The following is a 25386-nucleotide window of genomic DNA, read 5'->3' as shown; positions in this document are numbered from 1 at the left end:
ATTGGTCATTTCTTGGAAGCTTTCTCGGACTTATTAAAAGGTAAAAATTCTCGATAGTACCCAAGCTTGGCTCTGGCAGAATTCTTTCTGAAAAGGTTTTTAATCCCAAACTTCCTACCTTTAATGTATAATGGACTGGAAGGAAATGGGAATGGGAATTTTGGATCACTTTTTCTAACAACTCTAACCAGCCTGTAAAAGTCACGTTTAATATATCTGAGTTCGTATTTAAAAGCATTACCAGATCCCCTAATGCATTTTTGAAGATCTTGTAAGATTCTAGCAACTTCTTTAGAATTAAATTCAATCTCCTCAAGAATTGCAAGAATACGAAGTACTTCAGCTCTCATTGTCTTAATCTTACCTTTTTTAATACCATTATTTATTATAGTAAAGATTGGGACAATGTTATTTAAAAAGAATTTTTTTTCGTTGGGATTAATGTTCATAAGTACTTGTTTTGGAATTCCAACAAAATCCTCCTCAAGAATTCTTGGATTGGTAGAGATCTCATTTTGAACGGATCTAAGTATTTTGTTCATTTCACTAATAGCATCATAGATTGGTGCCATAGCAATCATAGCATTACTGTATTCCCGTGAGCATGCCTTCTTAAATTTGGGTCCTTTAAACCAATTGTTATAAAAATCCATCACCTTTGAAAGATCTTTCTTAACCTTTCTGGTTTGTTCAATTTGTCCAAGGCGCACTCTTATTCCTTTCAAACCATAATACAATTCTAATCTGGTATCATCCATAAACTGGAATCCTGGGTAATAAAGAAAATTGGTAATATCATACAATTTTTTGTAAAGAAAGTCTAAATGAGCAAAACCATCAATTGCTCCACCATTATATACTTGGTAAATACCATCAGGGTTTGTAACATGTCTCCATTTCAAGTCTGATGCGTTGGTGAATAAAGGTAATGGAACAGATAAAACTAATCCACTAAGTTTAAAAAGCTCAATCTTTTCCTTGATTACATTCTTTGGTAGGTCTTCTGGTTGTATTGTGAGAATATCTTCTCTGGAAAGTTGATTACACATTTCAACAACTTCTAGATTTGAATTAATTCCCTTCAATTTTTTATTGCATTCACCATAAGTAACTACAGAAAACAATAAAATAGCCAAATCAATTTTTTCTTGGCCTACCAAATCAGAATGATTAAGGTCTAAGAACCTTAAGATACGTTCCATACGTGGTTGATTTTCTTCAACAAATAATTCAAATTTGGGTTTCACTCCAATTTCAACTCTGGGATCACTGGTAGACAGCCCTGAGGTAGCATCATGTATCATTGGAGGCTCAACTTTATAATAGTGAATTTTGTTGCTAAGTTGGCTCACTAATACTTTCTCATCATTAAGCTCAACACTTGGGTACTTTAATATGTCACTAACTGTGAGGATATTAGCGGAATCTACTGTTGGGAAGAGGTTATCAATAGCGATCTCTGCATTCTTTGTAATTACAAATCCCAAACTTGAAGACTTTTCTTCAGGCTTAGAAATTTCTGTTGATCGCCCAACAAATTCGCTTAACTTTTGCTGTGAAAGTAAAGAGGGATCAGCAGTAACCTCATGAAACCCAGAACTAAGAGCCTCACTAGGTTCTCCACTCAAATCTAAATGAGCAACAGTATCATCACCACCACTACCACCACTTACAAAATCTTCCTGTATACTTGGTTTGCTCATATCATAACCAGCAGCTTCAAAAGATCCTGAAGAAGTGGTTGCTTCTGAACCGCCTATAATTCCTGGAAAATCTTCTCCTGGAGTTGAGGAATCATAGTTATCTGCAGCCAATGACGAAGGTGAAGAAGATTTTTCAGAAACATAACCAAAAGTGCCGGATGCATATAAATCAGATTCAGAACCAAAGACTCCCCCAATAGCCAGGATAATGCATCCAATTGCCCTCAAAACACACTTATTTTTATTCATATTCACTTAATCCCACTATAAGTTTTTTAAAAGAAAATTTGAATTGAATCAATAGTTGGTACAAGTTTCCGCTTTAGTGGCTTTTTCTCACTTTTTTTCCTCAAAGCCCTCTAAACTGCGTCCAAGTGTACATCCCACTTCTCCTTTATATCAATTTATTGCTTTACCAACAAAATATCTCCAAGCGTCGACAAAACGCATCTGAATCTTTAAATTATTAGACTTGGCGCCATTTTAAGTAGCTTCAAATAAATGATAAATACAAGGCGGAAAAAAATCTGTAAAATAAAAAGGCTGAGCAATAAGATATCACAAAATATCGGAGATATATGTTTATTTCATCCAAGTCCCATCAAAATCTGTTACTTACAGCCGGGAAACTCAATTAGATCCCATAACAAAAATGAGTTCAGTTGTAGGAATTTTTTGGGTATCGGCAGATGAAAACAACAGTTGGCGCCAAGATCTAAGAATCCCGGTGACTTGACTTATATATTTTTCTCTTAATTTCATAAAGTAGTTAGGTATTAATTAACTATGTTTCTTCACTTATATATTCACTAGATGTAAGTTCATCGTCATCCTGATTTGTTTCGTCAAGGCCTGATTGTGATTTGCGTGTTTCAGAGATTAAGATTAGGGACTTTGTCACGATACTGCAAAGCTTGATGATAGACTTTCTGAGTGTAGAGTTTAATGGGGTTGTGAGTGATTGATGTAGAGCCCAATCAATGATTATCTGTTTACAACTGCTCATAAAACCAGTCTCTTCAAATTTGGGAGATGTGAGGAAATTTTTGCCCAATAAATTAATAATTTTACTTGAAATATTGCAAATTTGTTCCTTAGTAACACCATTATGAAGGATGCTGGAGCTCATTGATTTATTTGAAGAGTGTAAAATGGCTGAGAGAATTATCTCAGACAAGGTATCTTGGGTTATTGTGTATTTACCCAAGACCATTACATATTCATTCTTACAAGAGTCTAAAATTAATAGTTTAGATTTTGAAATCTTCGAAAAATCTTCACTAGTAATAATCCTCGAGTTTCTTAACTTTGTAAAAGATACTCCTTTTGGTTTGGTCTCAAATAAATACATGTGAATCCCAGAACAAGTTAGCAAAAGTTTTTTCCTGAGGTCCTTAAGATGCCCCTCAACAGGATAGATCTGAATATCGTTGATTTCATCCTCATTTGAATCAAGTATACCGTCATTATTCTGTTTTAAGACATTCTTTGTAATTCTTTTAAACCCTTGTAAAGCGAATAAAGTTTCTGAAAAGTTCATACAGCTTTCTATAAATCTATGTTCTTGAATTTTCATTAATTCAACCATTTCCATTCCTATATTAGTCAGTTCTATGTTAGGATAAATCTTCAGTAGACTTTTTACTATTACACTTTTAATTCCTTTTCCTGAGAGTTGGATTGGCTTTTGGGAAAATAGTTGCGTGAATTTTCTAATATTATCCATAACACTACATACAAATAACAAATCATCACTATTATCTTTTTCAATAGGAAGATATCCTTTTAAACCAAAAGATAAAACTCCATAGCAAGATTCCCTGAATGTATGAGAGTCTCTAATAATTACATTGACTAATGTACAAATTTTGAGTTTAGAAATATCAAGCTTCGGGATCTTCTTATCCAAAACAAGAATGAGAACATCGGCTAGCTCATCACTGTAAATCTCTGAGCATCTATAGTATGCTGGTAAGCTGGACCTTCCACTTGCTTGAACCCCAGATTTTAACTCGAATCCAAAACTCTCAATTCTTTCCTTAATATTCCTGCAAATTTCATTCACTTTACCCAAAGTAAGGTACCTTGCATCCTTTAAATTTGAAATCATAGTGTGAAACTTTTCTATTTTTCCGTCCCTAAACAAACTATATATATTGCTGGCGCAAGACTCCATAAATCTGGTCTTTATCACTGAAGCTTGTATTGGTCTCGTCCCATATACATGCCAACTTGGAGGTAAAGACTCCATCATTGAATCCCAAAAGTAGTCTATCACTACTTCATTTCTGTGAAACAAAAATTTTGCAACTTCCTCAAGATACTCCTCATCCATGAAAGGAACGTACTCTTCTGATAAGTCTTTCAAAATCTCATTTTCATACTCTGATACATTATTTACCACGTCAAGCCTTAAAACAAAATTCTGAATCAAACTTTGGTGTTTGCTGCTCTTTAAACCAGAATCTACACAATAATCCAATATATTCTGAGCGTTGGCCTTGCATTCCAGTAAAATCGCAAACAAATAAACCCAATATAAGGAAAAAACCATCATCTCACGTCTAAATATAACCAACCAATTCATTAAATTCAAGGAAATTTTTCTTTTAGAAAAACTGAACCAAAACCCTGTGCAAATTTACATACCCAAATGATTTTTGACTTATCTCAAAACTCCTTCCTGACTTCCTCTATACTTCTACTTTGACGGTATATAAACCTCTTTTTGCCCAAATCCTTAAACTTTAAAATTAACAAAACTCTTCAAATCCTAAATCCTAACTTTCTAACCCAATCGTTTTTGAGTTTTTCTACAAATTTTCTCCATTAAATCTCTAACTGATTATATATATATTTTTTTTCTTCCTATTTCTTTTGGGCGGGAAATCCTGAAATGATTTACTGTCAAACCGGTATATGACTTTTTCAAAATACTTGCAAATTTGCATGCAATACACGTAATTATTGCATGTGGAAATAATAATAATAATAATAAGTCAAATGTAACAGAATAGCTGTGAAATATAAAAATTTAACTTTGTATAAGTCCAATTTTAGTGAGAAGACATATATACTAAATAAGTAATGGATTTTCATATATTTTTAAGCCTGGATTCGGAAATCATTTTCTCCAAATAGTCCGTTCTATAGGAAAATTCCCGTTCTACTTCATCTATTTGGTTACTTAAATCTTTTAAGGTATCTCTGCTCTCTGCAATACTTTTACTTAGCCTCGATTCTAATCCACCTAATGCAAGCTTTGTTTGATTGAGGTTATTATCAACATACATTAATAGCATTTGAATAGCAACCTGAATATCTTCAATTCTCACTTTGTCTATCTGTTTTTCTGCAGAAAATCCTTTTAGTTAGTTCCTTTTCTACTAATTAAATCTATGAGAAAATAGGTAGCAAAGAAACAATATAGCTAACCTAGATTCTCACTCATTACTGTTTTGTACTTACCTGAAAAATTCCAAATATAAGACCCATAATTCGCATCAATCATATATATTCCGTTTGTTTTCTCATTTCTTATATATTCTTCTCCAAATATGCTCACAAATAATACACTAATGAATGAGAGGATAAATAGCATAAGAGGGATTTTAAAGACCTTAAAATAGTCAAAATTTTCTAGCTCTATTTCATCTTCTCTTAGCTGTTCTTCAGTAATATCTTCCTCATCACTACTCATCATGGCACTTTTCACTGGGTAACATTCTTCTTTAAAAATTTCTTGTTTTTTCAGCTCATTATCGTTTAACTTTAATGATGAACTTTGTCTTCTTTTACTCTTTTTCTTTAAACTGGGGCTATTTCCACTCATATTGACGTTTTTACCAATATTATCCTTTTCTAATAAAGAGCTTGCCATTTTATTTCCAATTTATTTGTATATATTTATCTAAATAGCTCAGTTGTTTATTTAACCCAAAGATTGCAAAAAAACTTAGGTTCCTCAAAATTATATCCAAACGTATTAGCCTTTTTCACTTTGCTAAAACCAAAATCACTAAGAAATTTACTAAAACTTAAAGAGGTAGCTAATTACTTACTCCTTTCTTGAATTACTATGTTTTTCATATTTTTTACTTTACCAACTCTCTTTCCTTGTCCCTTACCCCCGGACCTGATAAATATAGAATGTCTCATAATCTAAACTAAGAAAAAATTAAGTCATGAACCCTTCCCCCCACCCCCCTAAAAGAAGCAAAAGTTAGTTCCATCTATCTATATCATTCAATTCCACTCTGCTAATTGTTTACAAAAATCAACCCTAAGAAAAAATATACACTTCAAAACATATAACTATAAATCAAAGATTCAAATCAAATACATAATAAAACCAAATCGCAATCATCCTTTCTTAGATTTTTGTAATATTAATAAGTACTAAAGTATCTATCAAATATTAATATTTGAAATTTCAAAGTTCGTATTCTAATGGTGTACGTTTCTGTTATTTCTTGAATTTTATTCAAAGAGTTTATGTTTATGACTAGCTATAGAAAGACTGAAATCCCAGAATTTACTTCAATTTATCCCTGTATTCAACACTAGAGAAATGACACAATCAATGTTTATTCTGACAGTACTCATAGTAATATATTCCTGAAATTGTTTCACTCTCCAAAATTTTCTTCATAATTCCCTCCTACGAAAAATACCAGTGTAAAGAACTTTCACCACGTTACCAGTAATATTCATTTACCACAAATAATCTGGAAAACGGGAGTTCTACTTCTGATTCTGTAAAATAATTCCACTAAAATCACTTATTACTTTTGTTATCAATAACTTGATAATAATTTTGTCCACATTAAATAACACGTAATTAATTGCATGCATGCAATTAATTACGTGAAGTGTTTTATGCGGTAAAGCAAAAAGTAATTATGGAATGAACAGAGAGAATAAAAAAAAATGTCGGAGTTGATACACTTGATGTAAAAATGAAGATTGTCAAATAAGTATAATCCGGCTTGATTGATGGAATAAAGTTGAGAATATAAAAGGCTCAAAATTCATTCGTTTATACATTTGTGAAAATCTGGAGTAATTTATGTTAGGAAGAAGAAATAGGCTGCACCATAAATAACCTTTCTCGGAAGTGATAAAAATACCCGAAATTTTAAGGGGAAAATGATTCAAGTAAATCTCCTCTAAGCCAAATATTCTTTTTACATATTTACTCCTAGTATATCGTTAAATTTCCTAAAGCCTTTTTCTTCCTCATCTCTTTATTGTTAGTTCTCGTTTCTTGCATATATCCATTCATTTTGAAGTTAATCCATACAGACTGTTGTTGCTCTCTTTTTGTAGTATGAATAACAGACTTGTCTAGCGATGTTTGAAAGAGCTGGGTTATTTTTGATAAATGAGGAGCTTTTCAAAGCGGTGTAACATTCAGATGCCATCTTCTTGATATCCAAAGACTTGGTTCCCTTTTCAATGCATACATCTCTCTCTGCAAAGTATGTAGCTCTGCAGAATGCAGTAATATACCATCCAGCAGTACTTCCCTTATAGAGGTATTTGAGAACTCTAAATAAACTAAGAGCTCTTTTTCTTTGGGATTTGGTAAGATCTGGGCATTTAACTAATATTTCTCTAGCGGCAATTTCTGTTGTTAGAACAGATTCTGGAGCTCTTAGAGGTGGTGAAACTTCAACTTTCTCAGAAACTGAACCTTCTGGAGAGTAGCCAGCTAGCGAAGTATCTTTTGTAGAAGGAAGTCCAATTGTTCCTTCTGAAACCTCATCTTCTAATAAAATCTCAGAAGTAAACTTAGTAGCAGGTTCTCTAATGGTCTTGATGAGCATTCCCTTCTTTGGTTTTAAAGTGGTATAAGTCAATGGTGTTGCATGGAATCTTTGTGAAGGTTGGGTGTAAATGTTACTACTTTTTGGAACAAGTTTGTGAAGCTTAGTCTCAAATTTAGATGGAACTTGTTTTACTGACTCTTCCATATCTGGTAGTGGAGAAGGTTCCTCCGAAGTATCTGGAAGTTCGGAAACACTTTCTTCCCCGTCCATTGAATCCTTAATAGATCTTAAGTCTTTGTATCCACGAGTCATTTTCTGTTCCCTCTTCTTTTCAAGACGTTTTCGCTCTTCCTCAATTTTTTTTAATTTCATATTGTGATTATATTCACGCTCTGAGACTCTCTTAAAGTAACTCAGTTGAGGACTAACAAAACTTGAGCTTCCATACATAAACTCTGTCTCGTAATCCCTTGGTTTCATATGAACTTCCAGAGAATTCACAAATTTTCTCCCAGAAGCCTTCTCTGGGAGATTCTCTGGGCGAGGTGGATGCAACAAGCTTTTCTTGAATGGATCATAACCTAAATAAGATCTCGCTGGTCTGAAGATTTCGTCAGTAGAAACTGGAACATCTCTCTCTGAACCGTAACCAGTTCCAGCACGTCTACTCGGTGGACCTGGAATTTCTGGAATTGGAATGGGTCCAGAAATGTGTCTATCTGAAGTTCTAATAACATCGTCATCATCAACTTGCCTAATGATATCACCAACATTGGCTCTAGGATCCATTGGAGTAAGCTTCTTGACAGCAGATAAGTCGGTATCCAAGAAGTAATCTGAAAATGAAATAGAAAGAGCCTTGTAGGCAGATTCCAAAGACATCTTAGCGAGGAAGACCATATCTAGCCACGAACTCGTGTGGCTACGGTGTATTATATAAAGAATGAAAGATAATTCACGTAATCTTGATTCAAAATCTGCATGTCTCTTAAATATAGTGCAGATATCAACCAAAGAGATAAAGCGACTATATGAAAAATTATATGAATAGAGCTCTGATAAAACCAATAATGAAAGAGCAAAAGTTACATCATCTGCATCACACTGATTTGCCAATTCCTTATTCTCCTTAACAAGTCTTTTGACTCCAGAAACTGTAAGGTTCTTTCTTGAAAATGTTTTTGTTGCAACATAATTCAATGCATGGAAAGCTGAATCAGCTATACTCTTATTATCATAGGTATAACCATTAGTATTCAAGTAATTTCTGAAATTAGAGATGAATGACTTTACATTTGGTTTGTGAGAGTTTGTAAATAAGAGGCAATACATAGGAAGTGGAATCTCAATTCCTGCTAAGTCTGAAAAGCTGAATATGAAACTCTGCAAAAAGAGAAGATCCCGTTCTCCGATCATTCTACATTCCATCAAACTTCTCATCGAAGCATAAACGGAGTCAACTCCCTTAGAAGTAGCGTCAATGTATTGAGAGAAGGCACGTTTTGAAACTGGATGAGTATCATATAAAGATTGATCGACTCCAAAGTTTAAAAGCTTGCGAAGAGCATCATTATCAACTACCATAGTATCCCAAAGTGAATTGAATTCTCGCCTCAATGTAGAGAAATCAATATTTGCTTTTGAAAATGGTGAGCTTGGGGAATCTAAAGGTGAAGTATCTCCACTCGATCCCGGAGTAGTTGGTCCAAATGGCCCACCTGGGATTACTTGATCATCTTGAGCTCCTGGAGTGATTTGGCTATCCTGAGCTCCTGGAGTGACCTGTTCATCTTGAGCTCCTGGAGTTACCTGTTCATCTTGAGCTCCAGGAGTTACCTGTTCATCTTGAACTCCTGGAGTTACCTGTTCATCTTGAGTTCCTGGAGTTACCTGATCATCTTGAGCTCCCGAAGTAATCTGGTCATCCTGAGCTCCTGGTGTTACTTGCTCATCCTGAGATCCTGGAGTGGTTTGACCACCTTGGGTCCCAGGAGTTACTTGGCCGTCCTGAGCTCCCGGAGTTGTTGGAAAAGATGGAGTAACAACTGGTTTTCCTTTACCTTTTAGTAAATCTGTATCTACAATAGCAATTAGTTTATCTAAATCTTCTCCTGAAAGACGAATTTCTCCAGGACTAAGAATATCGCGTGCTGGTAAATGAGAGTTACTTTCCTTCTCCATTTGATCCTCAAGTTTACTAATTTCTTCATCAGTCCTTGATATCTCTAGATCCAATTCAGCATTTTGTGGATGTTTTTTCTTGTTCATATTAAGACCTCTTTTGTACCTTTTTAGCATTACCAATTTTGAGAGAGAACTAAACAAATTGCGACCTTTTCTGGGAATAGTAGAAGCATCTACAAGTCCGACGTAACTGTTTAGTCTGAAAGTATTGACGAGTAAAATGGTAATAAAAATGCCAATAGGCGAAAATAATCGATTAACTTTCATTTCGTTGACTCCAAACCAATAAAGATGAGTAATCTGATGATCCTTATTATAAATTGAATATTCTTGTTTTTCACCGATTTAGATTTTTTTCTTTACAAAGGTTAAGAGGAGAGTTTTGAATAATTCTTCTATCTCTTCAACCTTGAAAAGTTTCAAAAAATAAAGTCCTCAGAAAATCTAAATTCCCAGTTTCCGAGGAAATCCTTTCTAAAAACACAACTTTAGTTCTTTTTCAAAGGCCTTCTTTTGTTTATATTCCAATCATTAATAGATCTACAAAGACAATACTTTCCTCGTGATCTAATTTACTTTTGAAAGAACCCGCCATCTAAAATATTTGGCGCACAATTTGGAAATAAGAGAAATTGTCATGCAAAGACAAAAATGAAGTAATTCCTTGATTTTTTTTTATATGGTTATCAAAAAATTCATATTTGAATTCCCTTAGAGACTTGGGTCTCCTGAAAATATTTAATTTCTTGAAAAAGTTGTTCGCTTATACATTCCCGAAGTTGAACCATTTTATCAAGAATTTGGAAGTTTTTGGTAAGCATTAGTGCGACAAAATCAAATCTGGGCGTTCTTTCCAAGTTCTGAACAATCCTGAATATGTGTGAAACGAGTTTGTCTTTAGTTTTAGACGGAGATATACCTTTTAACTCATCAAGAATGTTGGAAATTCTTTCGAGAACCCTTTCCAAGATGTCTCCTTCTATTTCTGTCTTGTTATAAAACTTATCCAATTTAGTGAATATCTGACCAAACAGCAAGTAGTAATCCAGGAAATTGTTGCTTTGGTATATATTTTGCCAAATTTTGAGGAACTCCATGAAATTATTGCAGCTCATTTTGTTCACAATTGGGATTGGAGATGGAATAGACTTTGAATAAGACCCAGATTCTAAATCTTCTTCTAAAAAGCATATTAAGTAGGATCTTAGGTAGTTTGGTTCACTTTGTTTCAGAATCGTCTTTCCTCCCTGCTCTGTGATGTGGTATTGGTTTTCTCTATCTCTTAAACTTGATTTTTTTCCTGGTTCCTCCTCACTCGTCTTAAAACTTTGAGCTTTAAAGGTCTTTTCCACCATGGAATACAAGGAACTAATTTCTTGAGGTGGTGATACCTTCAAACTTTCCTGGTAGTACTCCGAAACCAATTTAATCATTTCAAAAGATTCCCTAATAGAAGCCTTTGAGTTTTCTTCGTGTAGAATATCCTTATTTCCACAATATAAGCTGTTATACAAAGATAGAGATAATCTGTACCTTGTTTTATTCTCAATATTTACCCACAATGTTGGTAAATCCTCTTTTTCTCTCAGATGATGATCCCCTTCTTCCTTAATGTAATCCAGTAACTTTCTGGACTCAGAAATTGCCAGATTGAAGTCCTTTTTCCCTACGTAACAAGCTATACAATTACTTCTTAATACAACTTCTCCCATTATTAATTCAAAATTTCTCCCATTTTCACTCAAACTCTGTTCCAAATCCAAAATCTCCAATGCTTTCAAGTAAAATCCTAACGCTTCATCAAATTTCCCTTCTTTATAACAACAACCACCCTTCTCCTTCATTCTGTTTGACAAGTCCTTTGGATCCATACGTGATTTCTCCTCTCTCTCTTCCTCCTCTAATTGGTTCCCTCCTTTAACAAACCGTTCCAGCTCATCTTCATCTTCAACTATTACTATCGGAATCCGGTGAAACTCTTCCATTCTTAGTTTTTACTCATCACCCCTTATTACCTTTTTCTTATAATATATTTCTTACCAAGACCTTTCAGAAAGCCCGCTTAATTTTTATAAAAGCATAATGCATGTAGTTATTGGAGATGCCAATAGAGGGATTAAGTCTGAAGTTATTTCAGTAAAATCACAGATAAAATAGAAGCTAGTTACTTTGTCTTCTACTGGTTTTTTTTGTGATAAAAATGATAGAGTCTGAAAGTAAAGCCACATCAAGAATTGAATGGTATTGAGAATTTTTTGATTGATTGTCTTTTAAGCTTATACTTTTCAAATCTTCAAGTATGAAACAATTGTGATTACTGGAGTACCTCATCTGATCAGTAGCAAGTTCTTTATTTTCCAACCAAAGGTAGCATCTTCCCAGTTTACTAATCATTGAAATATTGTTATTCCCCTTTCCAAATCGTACCATCCTAATGGAATCATTATCTGGAGTTATGTTCCTAAAAACTCGGACAGGAAACTCAAACTCCTTTAAGTTTGTATGGTTACTGCTTCCGGTAGTATTTTTCCTCAAAAATATTGAGTTAGAGTTGTAATGATCTATACCTGTGAAACTCAGTCCCCAAATCCAAGGTTTTCCTTCTTCATCAATAGCACAACAAGATGTACTCCCCGAGAAAATCATATTAATTTTTCTGGATGCAAAAACCTCTATTTTTTCTGTGGATACTAAGGGAGTTGGGAAAATAACCTGAGAGTATAGTCTTCTATAGTATTCAGAAGAAATCCTACTTTTAGGTATTATTTCTACCTGAAGCATCTCTGGAATTCCAGTTAACTGTTTGAAATTGTTTTGTCCCCATACCCAAACCTGTCCCTTTGTATCCAAAGCAATAGAATGAGCTTCTCCAAGAGATATTCCTTTCCATTTAACTTCTTCCACAGGATCTTTCTCGGAATCTTCGTTTAAAGCTGCGATAGTTAGTCTCGAACTTCTCTCTCCAGTCCTAAAAAGCTGTACTGAAATTTTGAAAGGATTATTTAAAGCTTTTTCATCCATATATAGTTTTGTCCCAAGCTGTCCAGATTCGTTTGAACCCCAAACAAAAAGTTGAAGGTTTTCATCAATAGCAGCAGAGTGAAACATTCCTGCAGAAAATGATTTAATTCTGCTTCCAAGATTGACCTTTTTTGGAGTAAAAGAATCTTCATAGTTTCCTATTCCCAAACATCCATCTCTACCCTGGCCCCAAGAAAATAAGATACCATTAGAATCTAGAGCGAGAGTGAAAAATGCCCCACAATCTATCTTAGTAATTGTGATTTTACCATAAACATTTGAAAAACAAGAAATCTGAGTTGGGTAGAAAACAAGGTTCTCATAGTCTTCAATTCTTTTAACTAATTCTTTTGAATCTCTGTCAACTTTGAACTCAATATTAATTCTTTTACTAACTGTCTTTTTTTCAATGCAACACTGACCCGAGGAGTTACTTCCCCAAGTTAGAATGTTCCCTTCTTTCCCAAGAATTATTATGTGATCAGTTCCATAACCTATTGAGGTAATTCCTTTTACTAAAAATGATTCATCTGGTATCATAACCTTTTGTAAATATCCAGTTTTTTCTTCCTCAACTCCATCTAGCAAATAAGTTCCATTAATTATTGATAGTTCTGGGTAAAGATTAGATTCCAAATCAGAAAAAAGCTGAATTCTAGGAGGCCCTAATCCCAGTATTCCACTTTTGTTGTGTCCTAGAGATAATATGTCAAGTGTTGGTTCCTCCCTGAGAAGATTAAAATAACTTACTGCTTCATTATTGTAGTGGTTTTCTGTATCCATTGGGTTCACCAATATTTGTGATATTTTCTCAAAAATATAGAATCTTATTAGATGCTGGAAAAAGGCTTCCTTTCCATTTTCCCTATCCTTGGTATTTGACGTAATAATTGGTAATATGCTGTTAATTATCCCTGTAAAAGTAATTTTTCCACACAAAGCCTCCAGTTGGACTTGAATTTGATCCTTTCTAGAATGAAGAAAGTGTCTACAAATTCTATGATAAAATAGGAGATTCTGGAAATTACACCCAATATTCAGAGGGAGGTCTTTTGTACATACTCGAAAAACTGAAACGTTGATAAGTATCCAAGTTATCAAGTAATCCAACAAAATGATCTGTACTGATGCATGTCTCATGCTTTCTCTAACCTTATTTAGTAAATCCTCAACCAACTCACCATTAGTTTTTCCCTCCAAATGAATTTCCATCAACAACTGAGTTAATAGTCCAATAATGCTAAAGTATATGGATCCAGCTCTTTTCTTAGTTTCTAAAATCAATAATTCCATCATTCTAGAAAATCTCAAAGATGATTTCCATTTCTGAATATCAACTATACTGAGTGTATCCAATAAGGCCTGACTCAGATCGGAGGCTTCTCCTCCGTAGGACTCATATAAAACGAAGAAAGATGTCCTTAAAATATGAAAAAATAAGGATAGTCCTCCTTCAGAATTATTATTTAACCACTCAAATTCCAATTCTAAAGAATATATACTTCTGTTGTCTCTTAAATCCTCCAAAATTCCCTCTTCAAGATGGAAATCAAAACCTCCAAGTTCTACTAGCAAACTCACTCCTTTATTATAATGAGACATTCCCATTTGAAGCTGGTCATTTCTTTGATAATCCTGTTCTTTAGTTTGTCTCAAATCTCCAAAAATTTGTTTTGAATAAAGTTTATTTGGAGTGATGTCAAATCTTCTCCTTTTTATAGATTCTCCTTTAAGCCACCCAAAATGGGAATAAAAAAGTAATTCATTGTAATTCCGTATACATGGAGAAACCATAAATGTTTGAAACCTTTCCTTTGAGTGATTTTTAATTTCAAAAACCACAAATGGAACTTCAAATAAGTTGTTTAAAAGAAGTTGATGATTTAGTTTAACTTTAAGTGCTTCCAAAAGAATGGGATCGTTACCCATTTCCTTGATGTAAACATTCTCCACTATTACGGATTCTCCACTTTTCATTGGAAATTTAGAAACTACTAAATGTCCAAAATTCCTTAAGTCTTGCAGTATCTGCAACCTACTTTCAAACTGTATTTTATTCTTCATTATGTGTTTGAACAACAAAGTCTTCTCTTTTTCCTTCCTTTGTAGATCTTGAAGCTCTTTTTCCACAGACGGAATTTCTAAATGAAGAAAATACTTTCTTCCAGAATCCATACCAGTTATTATACTTCCAAGACTGTTTGCAAACTTAGAATTTTCAGAATGTTTTCTTAAAATTCCTAGTTCGAAATTTGCCAATTCTTTGGTTATATAAATTACAGCTTTGGAGCTTCCTCTCATAACGGTTTCTAACATTGGAGAAAAATAACTTCCATTAGATATGTATGTTAGACCAGAGAAAAGTTTCCTTTTTCTACTATCATCAGATGTAATATAGTATTCAACACTTGTTACATTTCCGTGAATTTGAGAATCTCTTGAGTCATTATCAAATTGAAAGTTTTCTTGTTCAACAAAGTATTTGCAAAGTACATAAGTACCTTCGTAATTAATTAATTCTTGTGTCTCATGGTACCAATTAAGTAATTTGATTACAAGGCTTTTCTTTCCACAAATGGTGTATTTGGCAGTCTCATCTTTTCTAAGAACTCTTATGGAAGATGCAAGGATCTGAAAATCTTCGAATTCCTTTGGAATTTGATTAGAAAACGAACCTTTCCAAAGAAACTGAGGATTGTCAATGTTTAATGAAAGATAGAGAGATTCTCCTATGCTTTCTCCATTACTAACATTCGTTTTTGATAACCTTTTCTGATCTTGGAATATACGAAATTTGGCAACTGTATTTGGAGGAGGAGTCCTCCAATGAAGGTTACTATTAAAACTTAATGACTTCTTAGTTATCATTTTTCCTTGTATTGTTGAAAAGGGGATTGTAATAGAGCTTTTTTCAGAAGATGACAACTTACTGCTACTTATAATACAAAGAATCTCACCCAAGGGAATTTTACCAACTTCCTTCAAATCAGTACCATAACTAGGCAGGGCCAAGTAGTCCCTACCAAATTGGTCATTTGCAATCATTAAGTCCTCCAAATAACTTTCCCATGTGAACGCCAAAAAGCTCCTAACCAACCATAAACGGTGCCATTCTCTTTTCAAATAAACACCAAAACTTAAATCAGATGATTTACTCACAATATTTCTGGATTTGTTTTGTTTCATTTCATTCATGACCCTGTTCCAAGTATCTTCAAAGTACGATGATATTGTTCCACAAATCATCTGCCCAATTCCTCCCTTTGTAGAAAACCCACTCGAGCTGTCTACGTATAGCTCTGGGAAGTAACTCAGAATTTCAGGAACTCCAACTTCAACCAAATTTTCTTTCCCCATAATACTTCCATTATTCTCCGTCTGAAGACCTATTTCCCCAACGATCTCCTTATTCTCAATCTCTTGAGTCACTTTCCTCCTCAACCTCACCGCATTTAGAATTCTATTCATCTAAAACCTTCCTCACACAATTATCAGTCTAACCTACTCTACTTTTTATTACCAAAATTTGGTTTGCACACAAAATATTCGGTGACCTTCAAAATATATTACGTGGGGTTATTTTGCCGCCTAATGGCATGACAGTATTGCAATACCGGCATGCATGCGTTGAAAACAGAATAAACAAATTTAAACAAGAAAATGAATTATTGTCTATTTTCTATTTTTGAAATAAATGATTAATTGCTAATAAATTTCAATTGAGTATAAAATGATAATCACGCAAAAAAAATCCGTACCCTATAAGCATATACATCATTAAAGTTAGTTTTAGTATTCAGGTTACTCCTTAAACATATATATATATATATATATCCTTTGATTTAATTTGATCCATTCTTTATTTCAATTTTTATGGGTCCATCATCGTATGGAATATTTACCTCCGGATCGTCTTCTACAACGGCAGAGTGACTTTTTTGATTCTTTAACTCAAAAGGCTCTTCCATTTCTTTTTTAATTGTATTATTTGAATCATCTTCAACAGAAATGCTTGATTTTTCTGGATTCTCATTGGAGATCACTTGAATTGATGTTAACATCTCTTCTTTATTTTCTGACTCAGGATTTTCAACAATTGCTCTGTTTGTCGGAGATATATCAATCACATTTGAATCACTAATGGAATTTTTCTGCTTATTTTGATGGACCTTGTGAGAAACTAAAACGATTATATTGTATGAACCATTATCATTAACCATATCGCAATAGTTATTACTTGGAACGAATAAGATTGAAAGTCCAACAACCTGCTTAAAAACCATATTAGTTACCAAATATGCACCAATCATGGAAGAATAATCGTCAGGAGCCACCCATTCATAAATCATTCTAATTATTACATATGCCAACATAATAAATGGAAGGAAAATTTCGGAATACTGTAATATGCGTCTAGATTTGCTAATAACATAAAACAAAGAAACTAGCAAACTCACAAATGGTAAGGTTGATACTATATAAGATCCTTCTATTAAATACAATACAAGAATTGAAAATTCAAATCCCATTGAAATTAGATACCAGTTGAAGGCAGACAATGCTTTGAACTGTAAATTTGTGTTAGTTCTGTAGTTCTGATTTTCAATATAAATATTTTGCTGATTCTTACCAGAATAACCAGAAAGAGAAATCAACAATAACCAAAGTGTAAGAAATAATGATGTTGAGAACTCAAGGATCAACAATGGATATATTTTCTCTTCAAAAGGAGTCTCTTCATTATTCATTATATAATTTGAGATGGATTTCCAACTTAAAGTGGAGGTTATTGCCACAATAAAGAGTACAAAGATAGAGCTATGCTGGCGATTTCTTTCTCCACATCTGAAAAATAATACAAAAATTGAAGTAATCAATGACATTAGTCCAAGCCTAAAAAAGCCTAAAACAATGTCAATAATTCCAAAACATATAAATAGTATTACAAAAAAGCTGAGTAACAACTTAGTTATAGGAAACTCATCAAAAACTAGTGGATTATTTGCCATTTTATTACTGAAAATTTTGTTACTTAATATTACCAAATCAGCGTTGTTTTTTTCAATTTGTCTCTCCTCCATTCCATCTCCTGTTTTTTCTACTCTTGGAGTCATTTCCAGTATTATTGAATCACTCATTTTTCTCGAGTTATTATCGTTAAGTATATAATTCTTTCCCGGTGATTTATTTTTCTTTTGTTATTGTTTACCTCTTGCTTAGTCAACTTTATAGCTCCACAATTTATTGGAAATATTCAGCCAATATATTTTCTTAACCAGTCTGAATATATTACTATCCTTGTCTTTAACAAGTACTTAAAAAAGTCTTAATTATTCACCTAATATTGTATTTCAAATTTTTATTTCCGAATTTTCCATGTAATTTTTTTTGACTTTTCCCCATAAAATTGGCCCTCTATCTATTTAAAATTTACTACTTATATTTTCCCCATTTTTTTTAAATTTAGATTACGTGTTTGGCGCTAAAAACATGTAATTTTTTTAAATGTCAGATTAAGTTAATAAATACATGTGGACAACATAATAATTGTAAATAGACATAAAAGGAATAGTAGGTGTCAATTTTAGCTCGCGAATAAAATGAATTAGTTGGGAGAATTAATGAAAATTCGAGATTGGACAATTATATTTTCTGCAAAATAAATTGCTGCATATTATATTGTTGAAGCAATAAATGTTTGAGATGACGGACATTTTACTCCGGCAACTCTTCCCTTTTTATAATTTTTTCCTCTTTCATAAATTTAAATTGACTAGGCATATGCATGTACATGCATGCAAATAGGCGAAGCGTTATTTTCTATTAGAAAACGGCCTATAAGTGATCATAGTAGTAACAATAGTATTCAAGTTAGCAGTAGTAGTAGAGTAGTAGCAACAATGCTAGTGGTGGTCTCTCACAGAGCTTGATATGCAGAGACCATTTGGGATAACACTATATACAAATAGAGGAAAAGGTCACAAATATTGGAAAGAAAAACAAATAAAAAAAAAATCCAGTGTTATAACACTTCTATTAGTAAAAAAATGACTCAGAATCTTTAGATTTACGTGCTAATTTGTTGCTGAGCACGTTCAAGTACAACCATGGCCTCATCTACCTTGTTTTTAATTTCGATGTCTGAGTTCAAAAGTTCCAATAACTCATTGTTATCCATTTCAAGCATCATTCCAGTAATTTTTCCTGCCAATTCTGGTTGGAACTGGGCAATAATTGGGAAGAGTCTTTCTCCAAGGAGTTGTTTCTGCATACTAGGGGAGGCAGCGGCTAAAGTGGCTGCAGTTAAAGGAACATCAGGTTGAGGGATTAATGGATTTTGGACTAGTGCTCCGTTTGATGGATCCATTTGTCTATTCTGCATCATATCTACACGCTGCATTTCAGATCCCTTAACATTTTGTGGGAATTTGAAGCCTTGCTTTTGCATTTGCTGAACCTGATGACCATGAGAACCTGGCCTTCCTCCTTGTCCACTACCCTGAACATGTCTATTGTGTATTCTTTGGTTGCTTCCTCCAGTTCTATTATTTTGTCCATTCTGAACTCCTGGAACAGCATTACCGGCAACCCCATTTTGGACAGATCCAGTAGCACCAGCAGCTCCATTTGGAGCAACTCCGTTCTGTTGGATAACATTTCCATTATAAGCTGCCATCTGGGGACCACCTGCCATTTGAGGAGGCATACCTCCAGTATATGCCATTCTTGCTGGATTTGGTCTCCATGGACTGTTAATTGGGTTCTGATTTGGGAAGCCACCTGCAACCATTGCTCTGCCGTGTGGCATTGCAGTTGCTGCAACATTTGGATTACCGGGAATGAAGTACATTTGGGGTGGTACACCAAACTGCATGGGAGCTCCATGCACTCCTGGTGGACCTGGTGGGATTGCTCCAGGTCTTAAAACTGGAGGAACTGCACCTCCTCTAATACGTTGCTGAAGACGTAACGCTCTTTGTTCTTTGCGTTCATGAAGACCCACATACAATGGCTTTCCACGTATGAGTTTAAGGTGCATCTCAGTAATAGCTTTTGTAGCCTCATCTGGGGAGAGGAATGAAACAAACCCAAATCCTCTAGAAACTCCCGACTCGTCAGTCTTGATACTAACTGAGGATACTGTTCCGAATGGTTCGAACATAGAGCGAAGATCCTCTTCATTAATCGAGTCTGCCAAGTTCTTTACATAAAGATTTACTCCCTGATAACGTTGGTGGCTCTCTTTTACAGCTTCGTGTTGAGACTTCAAGACCACTTGACGCTCGTTCTTCTTTTGTGCCCTGGAAACATATAGTCTATTTGGCTGTACTTCAGCCGAAACATTTTTGTCAGTTGAGCTATCTTCGTTTGATGTAGACTCCTCGTTAGACGATCCTGGTGATTCCTTTGACACCTCGTTAGATGCCGTCTGTTTTTTATTAGAAGCCTCTCCGGATTCCTGTTTGGATGATGTCTCGGAATCAGCTCCAGTGTCATTCTCGGCTGGTGTTTCAGCTGCTGAGTCCAATTCAACTCCTACCGGAGTAACCAAAGCATTGTGTAAAGCAGCAACTGCAGCCTTTGCAGAATCTGGGCTTTCAAAGTTCACAAAGCCAAAAGGTCTGCCTTTAGAGTCAGATTGTAAGACTAAGGAGCTAATCTTACCATACACTCCGAATATCTTGTATAAAAGATCCTCGGTCCAGCTCTTGGGAATATGTTTCACATAAACATTAGTAAAAGTCTTATCCTTTTCAGAAAAGCGTTCAGCCTTTTTCTGGAATTTTCCTACATAAATTGGACGATCTCCCAAAACAGCTCCGTTTAACCTAGAAATGGCCTCCTTTGCACTATCTGCGTGCTCAAAGTGAATAAAACCATATCCTAAAGATTTGCCCTCAACATCAGTAGCAATCTTGCATGACATAATGTTTCCAAATAGACTGAAAGTGTCAAAAAGAGTCTTATTATCAATCGATTTATCCAAATTCTTAACAAAAACATTTCCATCATTGTTTCTCCTGGATGCTGGGTCACGTAAGCACCACATAATTCTGCATGGACGACCACGGATACATGTGAAATTAAGAGTATCAAGAGCTCTTTCTGCATCCGCTACACTGTTGTAATTGACATAAGCATAACCCAAACTTCGTCTTGTAAGAGCATCTCTGCAAATACGCACTGATGATACGACTGCAACACTATTAAATATCTCATATAACATCGTTTCAGTCACATCTGCATCCAAATCACCAACATAGAGGGAGGCACTAACCGGTACCACATTATTACTATTAGTCATCTTTTCAATAGGCTTTCTTCACAAAAAATCTGATTCTGCTTACTTGGCTAGAACTATAGGCCAATCTTTTGTCTCTATAATTACAACCAATGGTCTTTTTTTTTATTTTTTTTTTTTTGACTAAAAACAGCCTTTTGAAACTTTTTCGTAAATTTACAAAGTTATTCTTGACTTGAACTATTTTCCTCTATTTTCTCTTTGGACCTTATTATTTTACTATTAACTTGCTATTCATTTTATTAACTTTTTGCCCTGTTGGACATATTCCCCTGTCGCTTTTAGTGCATCGTTACTTATTATTACTTTAATTTCATTTACTTTATAATGCTTCCAAATATTTTACGTATAACGCTCCACTTATTTTAGACGTAATCATTTTGCTGTTTTTGATAAATCTAATTAAACATTTAGCGCCCTAATAATTGGGCCTTATTAGTGGATTTACAAGTCATTATAATCCACATACTATTGCTGATCAATTTCTTGTTTGTCAAATCTGACCAAGGATATACTTCGAATACGTGTCTATTAGGCGGTATCTTTCTTTAATCAAGTATTCATTAGTATTAATCTTTGCCTTCTATTCTATACTTCTTTACTTATTCAGAGACAGAATAAATGCCTGTATACAAAAGTGTCATGGCGCCAAAATCCCCCGCCTTAGTGTGGTGATGGTTTAAACCCATCAACATAAAAATTTCGTGTTATGTTAGGAAGACGAATATTTCCTTTAGTTAATTTTTCGTCAACTTTAATTTGGCATGCCAATCTAGAGGTTTCACAAACTTGTGGTGCCATATCTAGCATATCTTCTTCTCTTTCTGATGGCGGTTCTAGCTCATCATAGATTTCCTAAGGACAAAGGAGTGATGAAATCAAGATTAAATGTGAGCTGCTTTAGGGCTTGAGAACGCCAATTATAGTCTTAGATTATGATCTGGTTCCTATTTATATATTTCTATGGAAAAATATTTATTTGTTCTTGAAATTGTTCTTTTTAGACCTTGAAGTGATCTTCATTCATTGTGAATTCTTCTGTTAAGAAGAAAGGACCCTACGGCATTCATTCGGAACTTTAACTCAAAGTTTGGCCGTTTATTTGTTCGCTTTCTTCTCTATTGCTTCCTCATCAGCCCATTAAACTAACTTACCTTGTCCAAAATAACATGACAAGTACTGCATGCTAAAGATGCTTCGCACGCCCCTTCAATATCTAGTTCTTCGTGCTGGGCAGCTTCTAAGAGCGAAACATTTTTTGGAGACTATAATATAGCAAAGTTAGTTGATTCCTGAATTTAGAAAAGAAATATTTTGTGTTAGAACTTACATAAATAACTTTCTTTTCTCCATTTCTCAATATAAATGAGAGCTTTCTGAAAGACAAATCAGTATTTTATTAAAGAATTGAGCTTCAGTTTTGATTTTCTTAGGCTTCCACTATTTGAACTTACATTTTTGGATGATCTTCTTTAGTCCATAATTGTGGATCTGAATGGAAAAAACGTTTAGAAGACCACGAAACCGCTTTCTTACCAATATATGGTAGACCCGAGAAAATACCCGAGGAAATTGGCCTACTAATTCTCCAAATCAAATTATTCGACATTTAACAAACTTCAATGTCATTAAATAATCTATGAGCATTTGGCGGGAACATGAGTGTCTGTAAATAATGTGTTCGGAGGTTTTTAGTATTAAGAGATCGTAAGAACATGTATTGTGGTCTCCTTGAAGTATTTTTAAGTATTTATTGAGATGCAACCCCAAAGCCTTCAATGAGAGATTCTGTGACGGAAAGAAGAGATGTTGCCTCTCCCCATCTGTACTTTTCTTTTGTTGAGGCGATACATTTGATAACTATATTTAGGCATGAAACGTACTCGAACAGTGCAAACCCTGAGTCTCTCATGATAACCATTTCTCTGAATAAAATGTCTACGAGTACGTGGAAGTCCATTGTATCACAATGTAAAGACTTTTGTCTTTTCATAGCTCTAAGAATGTCACTTAAAAGAAGCATTACACTAGAATACTTCTTAAAATGTTCTTTTCCATACTCAATAGAGTTGTTCTGGTTAAGTAGTAATAATATACACTCCATTACAATGTATCCGTGCTTATCTTCAAGTATCTCACCTACAATTGGGCTATCAATTCCATCATATTGACTTGATAAATAACTCAAATATGGGCTGGGAGCTGCAATTTCTTCATTTTTGAAGGTTGGGTATTTGCTTTGCTGTTCTTGATGATCTCTAGTTCTCATCTTTGCATAGTTGTCTAACGCCCACTCATAATGCATTCCTGCAAGCTCATTTAACACTTCAGCAGTGTCGGTTGTAATAGTTTCTGACTCTGAATTTAACTTGGATGCAGAATTCTCTGTTCCAGAAATATTTTCAACTTTGGCTGGGAATAGTGGCTGAATTGGAGCTCTAAGGTCAAGCCCATCCCCAAATATTCTCATGCTCCTTTTTCTATATGTAACCAAAAATTGAATAATTTCAGAGACCTTTTTGCCATTCATCCTTGCCTTCTCTCATTAATGATAAACGCTTTTATAATAAGTGATTTCTGGTTACCTAAATGGGTAATTCAAATTAATTTATTGGGTACGAGGTTCTGTTGTTTCCAAAATACTACTTAAAGCCCGTTGCTTGTTATTATATGGATAACTTATTATATATTTTTATAAAAATATTATTTTTCTTCGTATACATTTTATTCAACTTTTTTTAATTCCTCCCCACACATCACTACATCTATTTCTGAACATCCTCACAGAAAATTGCAAAATTGCCGCTTTTGAAATAAGGAAACCTCCTTTAACCATTTGATATACAGTAATATTGAATGTTTGAGTTAAAAAATGAGAGATTTTGTCTTTTCCCTCAAACCCTGCTTTTTAAAAGCACTAAAAAAATTTATGTTTATTAAATTCATGTTATCTGGATTGTGAAAATAATTACCGTTTGCAAAATTTGCCAGTGCATGCATGCATGACTTCCCGCTCAAAAACGTGGCATAAGATAGCCTGAATATTTAATGTGAATCAAAAGTCCTAGAAATTGAAAGTCAAAAAGGAGGAAATCAAGTAAATATACATATATAATGAAAATGGGCTATGATAGTTTTCTAGTTATAGGCGAGTTTAAATATAAAATTAGATAAAAAGGTTGATGATTTGGTTGATAATCCAAATGGAAATAATGGAAATGAAAGCTATAACAGGTATAGGAACTTTGATGTTTTCCAGTAGTATGTTAATATGATCTTGAATAATCTGATGCCATTTCTGATTAGTCTTTGAAGTTTTACTATATTGTGGCCTTTTATATCTTTGACCCTGTGTTTTTTGCCTAGTTCCTGGCTTAAGAACTGAAGCGGCAGAAATACCATTAAAACACTCTTTATTGTACTCTATGAGACTTTTGGGCCCTGAAGATGAATGAAAGTCTTTAAATGTGGAGAACCCATTTAAAGAGCAGAATTCTGTGGGGTCTGATGTAATTGAATGTAAAGGAGAACAAATAGCTGATAAATCTGTACAAGGAATGAGATTGAGTCTAATAAATGACACATCCTCATTATTACGTATGTAAGAGTTCTGTATGTTATCAAAGTAATCTTCATAACAAGCATCATACCACATATTACAGTAGGATTGGCAAAGAATTGGGGACTTTTGTAGAACTTTTCTTCCAACTCCAATATCGGCATCACAGTATGAACAAAGAGACTTTTGGTAAAAGTTTGAGCATCTAGTAGAAAGAGATGATCGTGCTACTAATGCTGAAAAAAGTCTTGAAATAGCTTCAGAATGGCTTTTTTTACAACAAGTTCGCTTTTCATGTTCTTTACAAATGGGAAACTCGTTCAGATAATAGTATGGATGGTGCCTTTGATCATTTTTGTCGTCATATATTTCTAAACAAAATGGCTCATGTTCCTCTGCTTTGTTCCACACAATAATATTTAATAACCACAAAAAAGATGCCGTTAAAAACTTCAGCACAATCTTGTGCTTACGTAAAAACAATGGTTTATGCACTGTTTCCATATGTATGTGATTTTAAACTAATTCCATCATAAATTAACTAGTTCATTGAGAAGATTTATTTATTCTTCCTTCTCTAAATTGATTTTTTTTTCCTTTGATCCATTCTAGCATTTATTTGGTCTAGGCGTTTTCCCGCCCGAATTTGTCTCGTGCCGGTATATAGATAATTACAAATTAAAAATGTTAGTAAATACAAAATAAGTAACAGCTTTTCTTTTCTCCTTAATCTCTACTCAGTTCTATCTAATTTAAATAGTAATTTACATGCTGGCCTAGCATATTTGTTTTTCGTTTAAGAATCAATGCTTTTCTATCTTAGTATTTAGATTTTTAATAGTGAGG

General features: G+C 34.0%; 11 protein-coding genes across 11 annotated transcripts; all 11 read right to left on the bottom strand.

The window, feature by feature from the left end:
- Window positions 1–5: 5 nt before the first annotated feature.
- Window positions 6–1952, bottom strand: cubi_02436 (uncharacterized protein; the record flags this gene model as incomplete). The annotated part of the gene is made up of 1 exon (XM_029019447.1): window positions 6–1952. The coding sequence occupies one exon, from the start codon at window positions 1950–1952 to the stop codon at window positions 6–8; it is 1947 nt and encodes a 648-aa protein (XP_028874568.1).
- Window positions 1953–2487: 535 nt separating this feature from the next.
- On the bottom strand, window positions 2488–4290 carry cubi_02435 (uncharacterized protein; the record flags this gene model as incomplete). Its single annotated transcript, XM_029019446.1, has 1 exon — window positions 2488–4290. One exon carries the CDS (start codon window positions 4288–4290, stop codon window positions 2488–2490), a length of 1803 nt encoding a protein of 600 aa, XP_028874567.1.
- A 508-nt stretch (window positions 4291–4798) lies between these two features.
- Window positions 4799–5583, bottom strand: cubi_02434 (uncharacterized protein; the record flags this gene model as incomplete). The annotated part of the gene is made up of 2 exons (XM_029019445.1): window positions 4799–5067; window positions 5172–5583. 2 exons carry the CDS (start codon window positions 5581–5583, stop codon window positions 4799–4801), a joined length of 681 nt encoding a protein of 226 aa, XP_028874566.1.
- Window positions 5584–6994: 1411 nt separating this feature from the next.
- Window positions 6995–9925, bottom strand: cubi_02433 (arabinogalactan protein; the record flags this gene model as incomplete). Its single annotated transcript, XM_029019444.1, has 1 exon — window positions 6995–9925. The coding sequence occupies one exon, from the start codon at window positions 9923–9925 to the stop codon at window positions 6995–6997; it is 2931 nt and encodes a 976-aa protein (XP_028874565.1).
- A 428-nt stretch (window positions 9926–10353) lies between these two features.
- Window positions 10354–11643, bottom strand: cubi_02432 (uncharacterized protein; the record flags this gene model as incomplete). The annotated part of the gene is made up of 1 exon (XM_029019443.1): window positions 10354–11643. One exon carries the CDS (start codon window positions 11641–11643, stop codon window positions 10354–10356), a length of 1290 nt encoding a protein of 429 aa, XP_028874564.1.
- Window positions 11644–11818: 175 nt separating this feature from the next.
- cubi_02431 (uncharacterized protein) lies at window positions 11819–16147 on the bottom strand (the record flags this gene model as incomplete). Its single annotated transcript, XM_029019442.1, has 1 exon — window positions 11819–16147. One exon carries the CDS (start codon window positions 16145–16147, stop codon window positions 11819–11821), a length of 4329 nt encoding a protein of 1442 aa, XP_028874563.1.
- Window positions 16148–16521: 374 nt separating this feature from the next.
- On the bottom strand, window positions 16522–17817 carry cubi_02430 (uncharacterized protein; the record flags this gene model as incomplete). The annotated part of the gene is made up of 1 exon (XM_029019441.1): window positions 16522–17817. The coding sequence occupies one exon, from the start codon at window positions 17815–17817 to the stop codon at window positions 16522–16524; it is 1296 nt and encodes a 431-aa protein (XP_028874562.1).
- A 929-nt stretch (window positions 17818–18746) lies between these two features.
- Window positions 18747–20984, bottom strand: cubi_02429 (poly-binding protein fabm; the record flags this gene model as incomplete). Its single annotated transcript, XM_029019440.1, has 1 exon — window positions 18747–20984. One exon carries the CDS (start codon window positions 20982–20984, stop codon window positions 18747–18749), a length of 2238 nt encoding a protein of 745 aa, XP_028874561.1.
- A 660-nt stretch (window positions 20985–21644) lies between these two features.
- cubi_02428 (ferredoxin-like protein FD1) lies at window positions 21645–22590 on the bottom strand (the record flags this gene model as incomplete). The annotated part of the gene is made up of 4 exons (XM_029019439.1): window positions 21645–21836; window positions 21988–22019; window positions 22136–22176; window positions 22436–22590. The coding sequence occupies 4 exons, from the start codon at window positions 22588–22590 to the stop codon at window positions 21645–21647; spliced, it is 420 nt and encodes a 139-aa protein (XP_028874560.1).
- A 141-nt stretch (window positions 22591–22731) lies between these two features.
- cubi_02427 (uncharacterized protein) lies at window positions 22732–23511 on the bottom strand (the record flags this gene model as incomplete). Its single annotated transcript, XM_029019438.1, has 1 exon — window positions 22732–23511. One exon carries the CDS (start codon window positions 23509–23511, stop codon window positions 22732–22734), a length of 780 nt encoding a protein of 259 aa, XP_028874559.1.
- Window positions 23512–24147: 636 nt separating this feature from the next.
- cubi_02426 (uncharacterized protein) lies at window positions 24148–25044 on the bottom strand (the record flags this gene model as incomplete). The annotated part of the gene is made up of 1 exon (XM_029019437.1): window positions 24148–25044. One exon carries the CDS (start codon window positions 25042–25044, stop codon window positions 24148–24150), a length of 897 nt encoding a protein of 298 aa, XP_028874558.1.
- Window positions 25045–25386: the final 342 nt, after the last annotated feature.

The sequence above is a fragment of the Cryptosporidium ubiquitum genome, assembly GCF_001865345.1.
Source record: "Cryptosporidium ubiquitum isolate 39726 chromosome Unknown contig_4, whole genome shotgun sequence".
Lineage (NCBI taxonomy): Eukaryota > Apicomplexa > Conoidasida > Eucoccidiorida > Cryptosporidiidae > Cryptosporidium > Cryptosporidium ubiquitum.
This window is presented reverse-complemented; position numbering and strand designations above follow the sequence as displayed.